This window comes from Pelophylax lessonae (genome assembly GCF_965119305.1).
Source record: "Pelophylax lessonae genome assembly, chromosome: 1".
NCBI classification, from domain to species: Eukaryota; Metazoa; Chordata; class Amphibia; order Anura; family Ranidae; genus Pelophylax; species Pelophylax lessonae.
Window position 1 is genome coordinate 81,947,826 of NC_138768.1, and position 12,492 is coordinate 81,960,317.

The 12,492-nt window shown below is 45.3% G+C and overlaps 1 protein-coding gene across 2 annotated transcripts in view; it reads right to left on the reverse strand.

The window, feature by feature from the left end:
* The window catches only part of RICTOR (RPTOR independent companion of MTOR complex 2), a 270,400-nt gene that overhangs the window by 51,220 nt on the left and 206,688 nt on the right, over positions 1-12,492 (reverse strand). For both annotated transcript variants that reach the window (XM_082264794.1, XM_082264793.1), the window contains exons 21-23: positions 11,342-11,541; positions 9,067-9,193; positions 985-1,149 (exon numbers count right to left, since the gene is read on the reverse strand). In XM_082264794.1, coding sequence (XP_082120920.1) covers positions 985-1,149; positions 9,067-9,193; positions 11,342-11,541 — 492 coding nt within the window. The remainder of the gene's footprint in view (positions 1-984; positions 1,150-9,066; positions 9,194-11,341; positions 11,542-12,492) is intronic.

Consider the following 12,492-nt stretch of genomic DNA (forward strand, 5'->3'; position numbering starts at 1 on the left):
ATGATGGAAGTCAGCAGAGCCTCTTCTCATTCACCAAGCTCTGGAGCACTTTAAAAATTAATTAGGCCTTTTACCTACAACAGTAAAGGATTCCAAGTCATCTGTGACCAGTCTTCCCACAAACAGTTAATCCAGCACTGAGAAATCCTCTCCGATTTCTTGCTGGGTTAAAAGCCGACACATAAGAAAAATATGTGTAACCTACACCCCTGCTGTTGTTGTGACGGACATATGATGTATTTCTCTCATGCACGAGCATAAGAACAGGGGGAGATGTGTCCAGCATTCCAGCAGCAGATCGCTCCCCCTTTCTCCTCAAGCTCTTCCAGGATTGGCTGCTCCAAGCCTCAGCATTATTGGGCATGCTGAATTCATGTGGTGCCTTCCCCGAGTTCTGATTGGATGGTACTCTTGAAGAGGCATGGCACTTTTGTTTGTTCGTGCGAGAGGCTTAGCCGCGCAACTCTGCTTGCAGGGGGGGGAGTGCAGAGATGGGAGGGGAGTCCTGTGAGGTCACAACTCCGCCTCCGAGCGCCAGAATTGAGACCCTGCCCACCGATCTCCGATTTTAACACGGCTCATACAGGCACAGGGAAAAATGTTTAAAGTTAAAGAGACATACACTGCATTTGGATATGTGGGCACAAGACTATGGTGCCTTTGTTTTATACAGGATACCCTGCGGGTTTACAAAAACTTTACTTCTGTATTGAGGAGATGACAGGAAGGTCTACACAAAATGATCACTCAGCACTTACAGGAGAAGAGAATGACTAAACATTTGGTTGGCAAGCTTTATCACCAACTGAAACATTTTTGACTGTAGTCCACGGTTGCTCCGGTGGTCTAACAGCTCAAATTAACAAGGTAGGAAAAGGCCACCGGCTCCGAAACTCTACATTTGGCCACAGTGGTTAAAGAACAGAAGCATCAACACCCACCTAGGAAAAATAAATGACATTTCTGAAAATACACTTTATTCACCTTGTCTTCACAGGCCTCATCCAAAATATCTAAGGCTTCCGTGGAGATATTTTTGCTTTTGTCATGTAGCTGCGTCACCAGTAACTCGATTCCCCAATTGCTGAAAAACTCCACATTTGCTCTCAGAAGAACCCGCAGATGCTTTGTTGCGTACAGACGACAGCCCTGCGCACAATGAAATAATGTAAACATTTCCATCAAGCATTTTTTTATTTTAATTTTTTATTAAAAGATTTTAAATTGTGCATTAGAAACTGTATTGATATGGACAGTGGCGGAACTAGAACCTTCAGGGCCCCAATGCAAGAAACCATAAAGGGCCCCCCTGACGGGGCCCTTCTCTCCCAGCCTGGTGGCGGGAACGCCAGGGCTGGCCGCAAGTGCAATGTTTGTGTGGTAGTTCTGCCATTGGTGTCAGTAGTTTTTTTATTTTAATTAAATTTTTCTACCATTTTCTTTATTCATTTTTTTTTTTTACAATATTATTATTTTTTTTATATATTTTTTAAAAATTTAGGACCCCTGATATTCCACCTTTGAGACAGCTTTCCATCTCCTTCGCTGAAGCCTTACAGAAGCTGCACAGAATTAATGGATAGGAATAGCTCTGTACAGAGCTTCCCATTCATTCACATACTGAAGCATTGTAAATACAGTTTACTATGTTTCAGTTATGAATAGACAGAGTCAGTGATCGGTATGGATCACTGACTCTCCACTGAGAAAAGGCTTCATCCTGACAGATCCCCTGCAGCAGCCAGTGGGAGAGGGGAAGGGGAAACTTGCAGAGGTGTAGGGACGAGGGGGGGCAGCAGAAAGAAGCTGCATAGGAGGAGCTGTGGAGGTAGCTGCATATTAAGGAACCAATCTCTTCCCCCCGCTTCTCCTCCCCCCCCCCCCAGGCATTCAGTAGCTGCAGGAGGAAAATGGAAAGACGGGTTCCTCTATGCCGGTGTTTCTCCATCTTTTTCCAGTCAGGGCATCTTGAAAGTATTTTCAGTCTGGAGGCCCCCCCAGTCTAAGGCTTGGTTCACATTACTCCGTGTCACAGAAAACGCGCTAAATTGCACGTGTTCCTGACACGCAGACAAACATGCAGGGGTGTCATTTATTCTTAATGGTACCCCTACACATTGGCAAACATGGTGCATTTTTGCTGCAGCACAATTAAAAAAAAAAGGGAATTTTTTTCCCTGAGTTTCTGTGGGGCGGCCCACTGAAATGAATTTGCTGCCTTATACACAGCACACAGCTGCACAGATGTGAACCAAGGGCCTGTTCACATGTGTGGTTGAGGGGTGGTAAAACCACACGCTTTAACTGTGTTTTTACCAACCTCAGCTGTTCACCCTGTAGCTGCAGAGACAGCAGCTGGGGGTGGACATGCTGTGGCTGGAAGTATAACCCCTGGTGAATGGGGCTGCACTACAACCACCCCACAATTGAGTGCATTGTACAGTTACAGCATAGTGATGATGCATTAGGGCAGGGGTGGGGAACCTTTTTTCTGCTAAGGGCCATTTGGATTTTTGTAACATTATTCGAGGGCCGTACAAAATGTATGCATAAATGTAATAGGCATTGCTTTGCGGCAAAAAACGCTGTAAAAATTTGCGTGACTTTGAGGTCACAAAAGTGTGAAAGGGGCCTTCAGTAATCAAGGTATAGTGTGCCCCCTTTCAATGCAGACTGACCACAGTGTGCCCCCTTTCAATGCAGACTGACCACAGTGTGCCCCCTATCAATGCAGACTGACCACAGCGTGCCCCCTTTCAATGCAGACTGACCACAGCGTGCCCCCTTTCAATGCAGACTGACCACAGCGTGCCCCCTTTCAATGCAGACTGACCACAGCGTGCCCCCTTTTAATGCAGGCTGACCACAGCGTGCCCCCATCAATGCAGACTGACCACAGCGTGCCCCCTTTCAATGCAGACTGACCACAGCGTGCCCCCTTTCAATGCAGACTGACCACAGCGTGCCCCCTTTCAATACAGACTGACCACAGCGTGCCCCCTTTCAATACAGACTGACCACAGCGTGCCCCCTTTCAATGCAGACTGACCACTGTGTGCCCCCTTTCAATGCAGACTGACCACTGCATGCCCCCTTTCAATGCAGACTGACCACAGCGTGCCCCCTTTCAATGCAGACTGACCACAGCGTGCCCCCTTTCAATGCAGACTGACCACAGCGTGCCCCCTTTTAATGCAGACTGACCACAGCGTGCCCCCTTTCAATACAGACTGACCACAGCGTGCCCCCTTTCAATACAGACTGACCACAGCGTGCCCCCTTTTAATGCAGACTGACCACAGCGTGCCCCCTTTCAATACAGGCTGACCACAGCGTGCCCCCTTTCAATACAGACTGACCACAGCGTGCCCCCTTTCAATACAGACTGACCACAGCGTGCCCCCTTTCAATCCAGACTGACCACAGCGTGCCCCCTTTCAATGCAGACTGACCACTGCGTGCCCCCTTTCAATACAGACTGACCACTGCGTGCCCCCTTTCAATACAGACTGACCACAGCGTGCCCCCTTTTAATGCAGACTGACCACAGCGTGCCCCCTTTCAATACAGACTGACCACAGCGTGCCCCCTTTCAATACAGACTGACCACAGCGTGCCCCCTTTCAATGCAGACTGACCACAGCGTGCCCCCTTTCAATGCAGACTGACCACAGCGTGCCCCCTTTCAATACAGACTGACCACAGCGTGCCCCCTTTCAATACAGACTGACCACAGCGTGCCCCCTTTCAATGCAGACTGACCACAGCGTGCCCCCTTTCAATACAGACTGACCACAGCGTGCCCCCTTTCAATACAGACTGACCACAGCGTGCCCCCTTTCAATACAGACTGACCACAGCGTGCCCCCTTTCAATGCAGACTGACCACTGTGTGCCCCCTTTCAATGCAGACTGACCACTGCATGCCCCCTTTCAATGCAGACTGACCACAGCGTGCCCCCTTTCAATGCAGACTGACCACAGCGTGCCCCCTTTCAATGCAGACTGACCACAGCGTGCCCCCTTTTAATGCAGACTGACCACAGCGTGCCCCCTTTCAATACAGACTGACCACTGCGTGCCCCCTTTCAATACAGACTGACCACTGCGTGCCCCCTTTCAATACAGACTGACCACTGCGTGCCCCCTTTCAATGCAGGCTGACCACAGTGTGCCCCCTTTCAATGCAGAAAGCCAGTGCATTTACCTGCAGCAGCGGCTTCTCCTCGAGTCCTCCCGCCTCCTCCTCAAACAATGGCATGTGTTCGCCTTTCGGCCAATCAGGAAGCGGGTCTCGGACCCGCTTCCTGATTGGCTATGAGGAGGATCCGTGTGACAATAGCGAATTTTCATTCGCTATTGTCACACAAATGGGTGGGCTCGGGGCGCACTGCTCTGCGCCCCGGGTCCACCCTTTTCTGAAGCTTTTCAGTGACTCACACTGTCAGGACGGAGCCATCGGCTCCTTCTGACAGCTCCGCTGGCATACACAGGCTCAGCGGCAGGGGGGGGGGCTGGATGCAATGATTGTGCAGACCGCAGGTTCCCCACCCCTGCATTAGGGGGTTAAAACAGGCGGTGAGGAGGCAACATATTGCCTTTTCACCTTCTGTACGCCCCCATACATACAGAAAGTCTTTTTAAAAACGGCAGAGAGAGAACTGTACCTTCCTGTAACTTCCTGCCGGTATTGCACTGTAGGGGGAGGCAGAGAGCACAGCACACACTCTGCTTTCACTTTCCTATGTAAGACCAGCTTCCTCGGTGCCAATTTACAGTTCGGCTGAGGAACGGGGAGCTCTGGTCTCAGCTGCGGTTGCCGCTCCTCATATCTATACATAAAGGGGGCCCTCTCAGGCCCCCTGCAGCATGGGGCCCGGTCGCCATGGCGACCCCTGCATGTCCTCCCCTGGATATGGATATTTGATGATTTTATAGCAAATGTATTTGTTAGATTCCGTGTTAAAAAGCTAGCATCCCCTATTGATATGCAAATGAACCAGTCGGACTAGTTTATGAGCTAGGCAGAGGAAGCTTTTTGCAGGATATGATGTAAAAAGGAGTATGGGGAGGTTGTGTTTAGGACTTTTGAAAGAAGCACGTGTTCAGACAAAGGAGAGTTGTTTTTGGAACACAAAAGGAACGTGTCTGCTTTAGACTTGATCTGAGGACTTTGGAGAAAGCAGTTTAGACTCTGAGCAAGGAACTTTGAAGATTCTATCTTGATTCCATCTCCATAATAAGTTAAATAACTGTTCAGGATATCTGTTGCGTACACATTGTACATGTTTATTTGAAGATAATTAGCTTGTGCATGTTGTAGGCATATTTATGTAACTATGAATTCTGTGATGTGCTTGATGTATATAGGGAAAAAAGCATTGAGGAAAGCTAGGCCCCTACGAGAAATAGAAATGTATGAATTGTAATTATTGCCTTGGTATAGGATCAACAGGTGGAATGTATCAGTTGCGGATTCTTTTTTTAACTGATTCATGACAAATGTCCCCATACATGTGTAATAATATTGCTCACCCACAGGTGGTTTAATGAGCTTTGACGCGGTGTGTAAAAATGGCTGCCGCATACCCAGTTGACCATGTGGTTTTGGGGAGAAGTGCAACCATGTCTTGCTGACATCACTCACAAAACGACCTGTGAGTGGTCAAAAGGAATGACTACATCCTGCGGGAGGTCTCTGGTATAGAGGACTTGAAAAGAGAGTCACTAGCATGGGGGAGAGAGGTTCATTTTGGAGCTGTAAAAAACCTCCTCATTGTCCTTCTCCAGATATCGAGTGCAAGCTGTTGCCAGAGTTATTATTTGACCTTTCTTTGGCATATTGGATATAGGAGTGTATGTTTGTGTCTTGTTAGTGTTTATGGTAACCTTTAGGCCCCTTTCACACTATCCGTCCGTCGGACGGATTCCGTTTTTCTCAGCGGGGGATCGAGCCGCTGATCCCCCGCTGAGCAGCAGGAGGACAGCTGTGTCTCCACGCTGTGTGCAGAGACACAGCTGTCAGTTCCCCATGCATCTCTATGGGGGAAATCGTATTGGAACGGACCTAGAAAATAGGGTTTCCATCCATCCAGATTTGACGGATCGGATGTCAGTGGACGTGTTTCCGCTGCCATCCGATGCCCCATAGGAATGCATGGGGGGACCGTTCAGATCCGCCAAAAAAACGAACAGGCGGATCTGAACGGTCCATCTGTGTGAAAGGGGCCTTAAGTATTTTGATGTCAAATAAAGTTTTGTTTTATGCTTTTTATCAAAGCTGCTCTTGGGATTGTCTGTTCATTTTAAATATTCACTAGATATTTCTGTGGCTGGTCATTTCATTATAAATTTTGTTGTTCCCACCTTTGATACAGAAAACAAAACAGATGTGGTTTTGAGGTCTACAATTTAATTATTAAATTGTAAAAACTATTTAATGGATAAATCCACCTTTAGGAGCATGTTACACCTATATTTAGGCTGGGATTATTGTTTAATGTATTAATTTTCTAAGATCAGTGATTAAGATCAGTTTCTAAAGCTTACACTTGGGGCAGACATTGCCGACTCTCCGAAAAATGACCTGCAGTGAACCGCTTTTTAAAGGTGTTTGACAGGTGGCAAGGAAGTGATGTGTTGCCTCCTATGCACCACCACCAAGTGCATTGCATGCTGTTGCAAGCCAAGAACACAGACTTGAGTTTGACTATGGTATTGCCTGATAAACCCCATCTGGCTGCCTTTACAGCTTAGGGTGAGTGGTCAGGGGGCAGCAAAAATGTGTCCGCCAGGATGTTGTCACTTGTACAGCATCTTTGGTTTTTAGAGTGCTGTCTGCTACACAGCCAAACAACCAAGGACAATTCGCCAGCCCCATTCAACTCTTGGCCAGGAAATTCCCGTCACTGACCAAATATGGCAAATGCCATATTTGCGTAATATTAGCCAACATTCCCGGTCCTTTGTTTACCCTCAACTGTCAGCTAGGAATCTCCCAGCCGGAAGCTGAATGAAACCGAGTTTATAAATGTAATTTATGGGTGAAGCCTGAGGAACCGCGGACCGTAAGTGACGTCACACTAGGACATTTTATCATTTTTATTCATGCTGGTGATTTTTAATCGAAATGTTAGCATTTTTTTATTTTAATAAAATATGTTCTTGATGATCTTACATTATTGGAAGCACCCTCTTTATTCTTACATGGCATGGGAGTAACCAATACTGTAGACGTAGTACTCTTAAAAGGGCCAACACATCGGTCATCCAGGAAGTATCCTGGTGAGAGGGAGATTACACCACAGGACGCTCAGCACAGAGTTACAGCAGGAGATTATGCGTTGGATATAATTACACATGCTTTGTAACAAATCTCCAAGGTGAGAGCACAGTGGTGACGGGAAGTGGTCATGAATATATAATTTTCTGGACTTGTACATTTATGCATGTTTTATATAAATTTCAACTTGATCTGAAAAGGACTGTCACCTTCCACACAGTGTTTTTTAATCGTATATGTATGTTATATTGTTTGTGCACTAATGTAATTTATACCATTTGTTTATTATTGCATATCTTAGGATCACACAGTGCATATTCTATATAGTCCGTTTGGCGTACTCATGATTTTATATTAGGTGATAACGCGGCACTAACTTTCATTTACCAGGCCGAGGATGTGCCACTGGTTAGGACCAAAGAATCCTTTAGCAACCACTAGGGCATTAGTGGCAGCTGGTTAAGCTGTCACATTCATCATTTTTTATTTTTTTTATTTTATGGTACACTTTGTGAATGGGAATATTTAGCAAATATATGGTGGGGAATTCTTAAATTAGACTGCAAATGAGATTTCTTTTTTGTTTTTTATTGGTTGAGCAAGATGGACTTGTGTCTTTTTCAACCTAACTATGTAAGTGCACTGTACCAACACTGCCAAGTGTAGCTGCCTATGGCAGCCAATCATATCTTTATCATAACCCCTAATCTGACTACAAGTAATGGTCATCTGCCTAGCTGTTGTGAATCAGTGTAATACATATGTCAGTACAATTATCCAGATGGGCTGGTCGCTCTTCTCACAATAGATTGAGCACCAAAACCTTCAAATGGTGAACACTGAATTGTGCTAATTTGTGCCTTTGAAATCACATTCAGGCAATGACAGTGTTAGAGGAAAGCATTCTCTATTGAGGGCACCTCCTGGTGAAATAGAATGCCCTGTTTAGGTGATCCTGTGCTTTTGGTCATGAAAGGAAACAAAACAGGTTCACTTAGCTGTTCCCCTACCCAACTGCACACTGAAAATTTCTTCTCTTTCCTGGCAATCCTTATAGTTCCAAGAGATGAGGCCTTGTGAAATTCGAAGATGTGGTTTTGGACTTTCTCGCTAACCCCCACTGGCAAATCTAGGTCCATGAGCTGTCGATCCCTAAGCACCAACACATGAGAAGAAGGGGGAGTGACTCAGATTGCTCCTCATATCCGGAAGTGCCAGGTATTTATTTTCTTTGCTCCCAGGGACCGAGCAAAGGATAAGCAAGCATGTGCAGCTGGGGAGGATGGCAGTTAATTGAACCGGTTTCTGCAGTGAAACTGCACAGGCAAAGCACTGGCTTCCTTGCCTTGGCATGTGAAGAAAGAGGACTGGCCTCACCTGGGGGCTTTATTTTAACTGGTATCTGGTGATGTGGGGTTCTGGAAGGAGTGATGTCAGGAGACCCTCAGATGCACTGCCAGGGAGAAGGTGAGCAAAGCCTTGGCACTATTGATGAGGCTGTTCTCTATATGGATGAAAAACAACCCTTACCTACAGTAAAAAGGTTACATTTCTCGACTGCTTCATACTATATCATATTATGAAGGATACATTTTGCAATAAATGTGTACCCATTACAAGCTCCTTGTAAGTATACTCTTAGAGATTTCAAAGAAAGGGTGCACTTAATAAAAGTAAAAAAGCACTGAAGGAGGATACATTAAGAAATCATTACAGCAACTCATTAACTTCCTGCAGCACTTCAGGCAACACAGAAATAAACAGAAATGGAAATAAAGACTTACATCAGGAGATGCAGTTAAGGTTTTGGAGAGGATGACTCTGGCAAGCCCGTCTCGGCTGTAATCTAAACTGGAGACTGCCAGCTTCAATAAGTGGTCTTGATTTTTGATGGAGCAAAGATTTAGGAGACTGCAAAAAATAAATAAAATTACAGTATGTGCACAGAGGATGACTGTAAAAATTAATTGTTGAGATAAAGATGGAAGCTCATGTCAGATAAAATGCATGTCTTTAGCAAGCAGAAAAAACATAAATCTAGCATTATTCACTGAAGTCTTCTGACCGCCTGCCAGGAGCTAAGGTATGTCTTAGTACCTTGTCTTCCTGGGCCAATTCAGTGCAATGAGAATCACCAAAATACCCCCAGTCATGATCAGATGTCTCAGAAGGTGGGGAGTCCTCAGCTGATGCCTCCTCCTCTACCACCATAATTCTGCCCTCTGGTAGGAGAATCAGGAGATGGCGCTCAGCTGGAATCCTGAATCCAAAGAGGAAGTGGTAGTACGTCCTGCAGCAGGACAAGTAAACTGACACAAAAATTCATTAACACTGGCCATCCTGGATTACCTAACCACGTCACAAGAAGGGTCAACAGCAGTCTTTCACACTCAAAAGAAAAAAAAAAAAAAATGGGCACCCTGGAAAACGTTTAACCCCACAAAAGCCTTACAGAAGTTGGGTGTGTAAATCTGACTAGCTATCATATGGAAGTCAATCCACCCCGGACCGCAGATTCAAGCGTAGTGGGAAACTTTCACACAAGAACGTCAATTGCGATACACGTTACATCTCGACGCACACACAGGAGAGGGAACCTCCCAAATATTTTCAAAGGGAGGCTTCTGTAGAGCTGAAAGCACCACATTAAGATCCCAGGGTGGCAACAGAGCCCGCACTGAAGGAACCAAATGTCGGACACCCTGAAGAAAAGTACGCACCAGGGAGTGTGAGGCCAAAAGTCGTTGAAAGACAGCCAAAGCCGATACCTGGCCCTTGAGGGTACCTCAAGGCCAATTTCTGTTCAACCCCCCATTAAAGAAAGGTTAAGATCCGATCCACCGAGAAGGAGCGAGGATGAACCCCAAGAGACTCACACAACACAATGTACGTCTTCAACGAACGATGGTAGATTTTCTTAGAAGATGATTTCCTAGCTTTCAACAGTGTAGGAATCACCGACTCAGTCATAACCTCTATCCTTCAACACTCGGTGTTCAATAGCCAAGCCACAAAGCCAGCGACGGTTAAGCAGGATGGAAGATCGGTCCATGGGACAGCCGATCCTCCCTGAGAGGAAGCCCCCAAGGAGCATCGGCGACCAGCTATACCTGATCAGTGTACCAAGACCGGCGAGGTCAGTCTGGACGGAATCTCTTCTACTTTGATCCTGCACAGGAGTCGTGGCAGAAATCTGAGAGGGCTGGAATGAATCGGTCAGCCCACCTTAGAATGCCAGCTACTTACCGAGCCGCCATACAACCAGTCCCCTCTTAAGAGCATGTGGCAAAAGCTCATAACCTCACTCAGGGAGAGGAGCGAAAGACCCACAGTAACAACCGAAATTTTAGAGGAAAAAAATTAAATTCAAAAGAAAAAACTGCCAGGACCAGAGATCCCAGCAAGGAACACTCTCTGCCTATAGCTGAGAGTGGGTGTATACCCCCTGGGACTGCCCATAGGCGTAGTCAAGCTTTTTGCTGCCTAGTGTCCTACTCCTGTATGGGGGAGTATAACCCAATGCTTAAGAAGTATCAGGAGCTGTGTCCGTCAATGAACGAAAAAGAAAACCGGTTTGCCTATAGTTCTACTCTAACAGAAGAAGTATGAAGAGGGGTGCAGGTTACCAAGTAAAATATGTCTATCACTAAATTTTTTTTTTGTATTTGGCGTTTGATAACAGACACGGCTCTAGAAATGAGAGCAGAGTTAATTCATCTCCACACCATGGTATGTCAAGAGAGAAGGGAAGCCTGCAGGCAGAAAAGGGACTTTTACGAAGGGGGAAAAAAAACGTACACAGTAATTGCCAACAAATATTCACAAAAGCACTAAAGTTCTGCCTATGCATTTCAGAAAAAGCTGATGATCAAACAAACCAATTTTAAGAACAACATGTAACTTCAATTTTCACAGGCCAAGTAACAAATGGACACGCACATAATGGAAAGAGCTCTGGGGGGAACCACACTAATGAAGTTACAGTTTAATGCTAGTAACAGACTGCATCACATATTTCATTTTTTATTTTTCACATAGCTCCACTGTACAATGTCTTACCACTGAAACACGTTGCACTTCTCCAGCATCTTGACTCCATGCGGGTGGCAGGACAGGGTACCAATAAAGAGGAAATAGTACTGGCAGAGCGTGTTCAGTAAGCCGTTGTTTTGCAGACTTCGCTCTTGTTTCATGCCTGATGTGCTCGTCAGCCACAGAACAATGTCCTTTACCAACTCCTCCAGGTAGCCCTGCCCATCCTGCAAGAAACAAATATTACCTTTAAGCGTAACTCCACCTTTTAGTAAGGTATTAATAAAGTACAGTTTTCACCCCCCCCCCCCTTATTATTCAATTCCTTATAAGATTCCTCAGTTTTTCTACAAAAATCTTTAGTCTCAGTTTGTTCTCTTTTCAAAACTGCAAGTTGGTCTTCTACCAATGGTCTGTTATGCATGTGACTGTACATTTTGCTTTCTCTGCCATAGCAGGATTTGTATAGTAACTGGGCATTTGCTCTTGGCAGTTACATTACGGAACCTAAACTGAAAATTGAAAACATTTAAAAGTCAAAGTCCTGCCCGGTAAGCAACCATTTACACCTAGAAGGTCTGTTACAGCAGGTTAATGCATGCATGTTAACGATAGTTTCGTTAAGGCCGCTCAGTTACTTGAGTGTGCTGGCAACACACCAAAACTGAGACCAGCACAATTTTTTCCAACACAGCAGACTACAACACATAGCGTGTTACCATGCTTTGTGGAGCGCTGCAAGGCATATGTGTAAAAGGTGTGTTCCCCAAGTACTTATGATTGACATTGAAAATGAATTGCACCACAAAACTACCATGAGAGTAACTAAGATTTTATGTAAGTTATGTTGTCTCTAGAATTGTACAAGCTACAATGAGAATGTTCTAATCTATACTCTGTAATATCACTTATTTTCCGGTTTTATATATTTGTTACTGTACTTAAATGGCACTATGTGACGGTACTCACCGTCACTGGGAATGAAAGACAGATACTTAATGGACACTGAAAATATGGCTTGGATTGCTTCAAATGGTGTCTATATTTACACTTATGCTAATGTGTATTGTACTTCAATGGCAGAGAAAGGCTCTCCCTATTGTTTATTGAGATGTGATGTTGATTATTTTAAGCCTGTGTTTCCCATTGTTAAATGTTAATGAACTCACATATTGTTT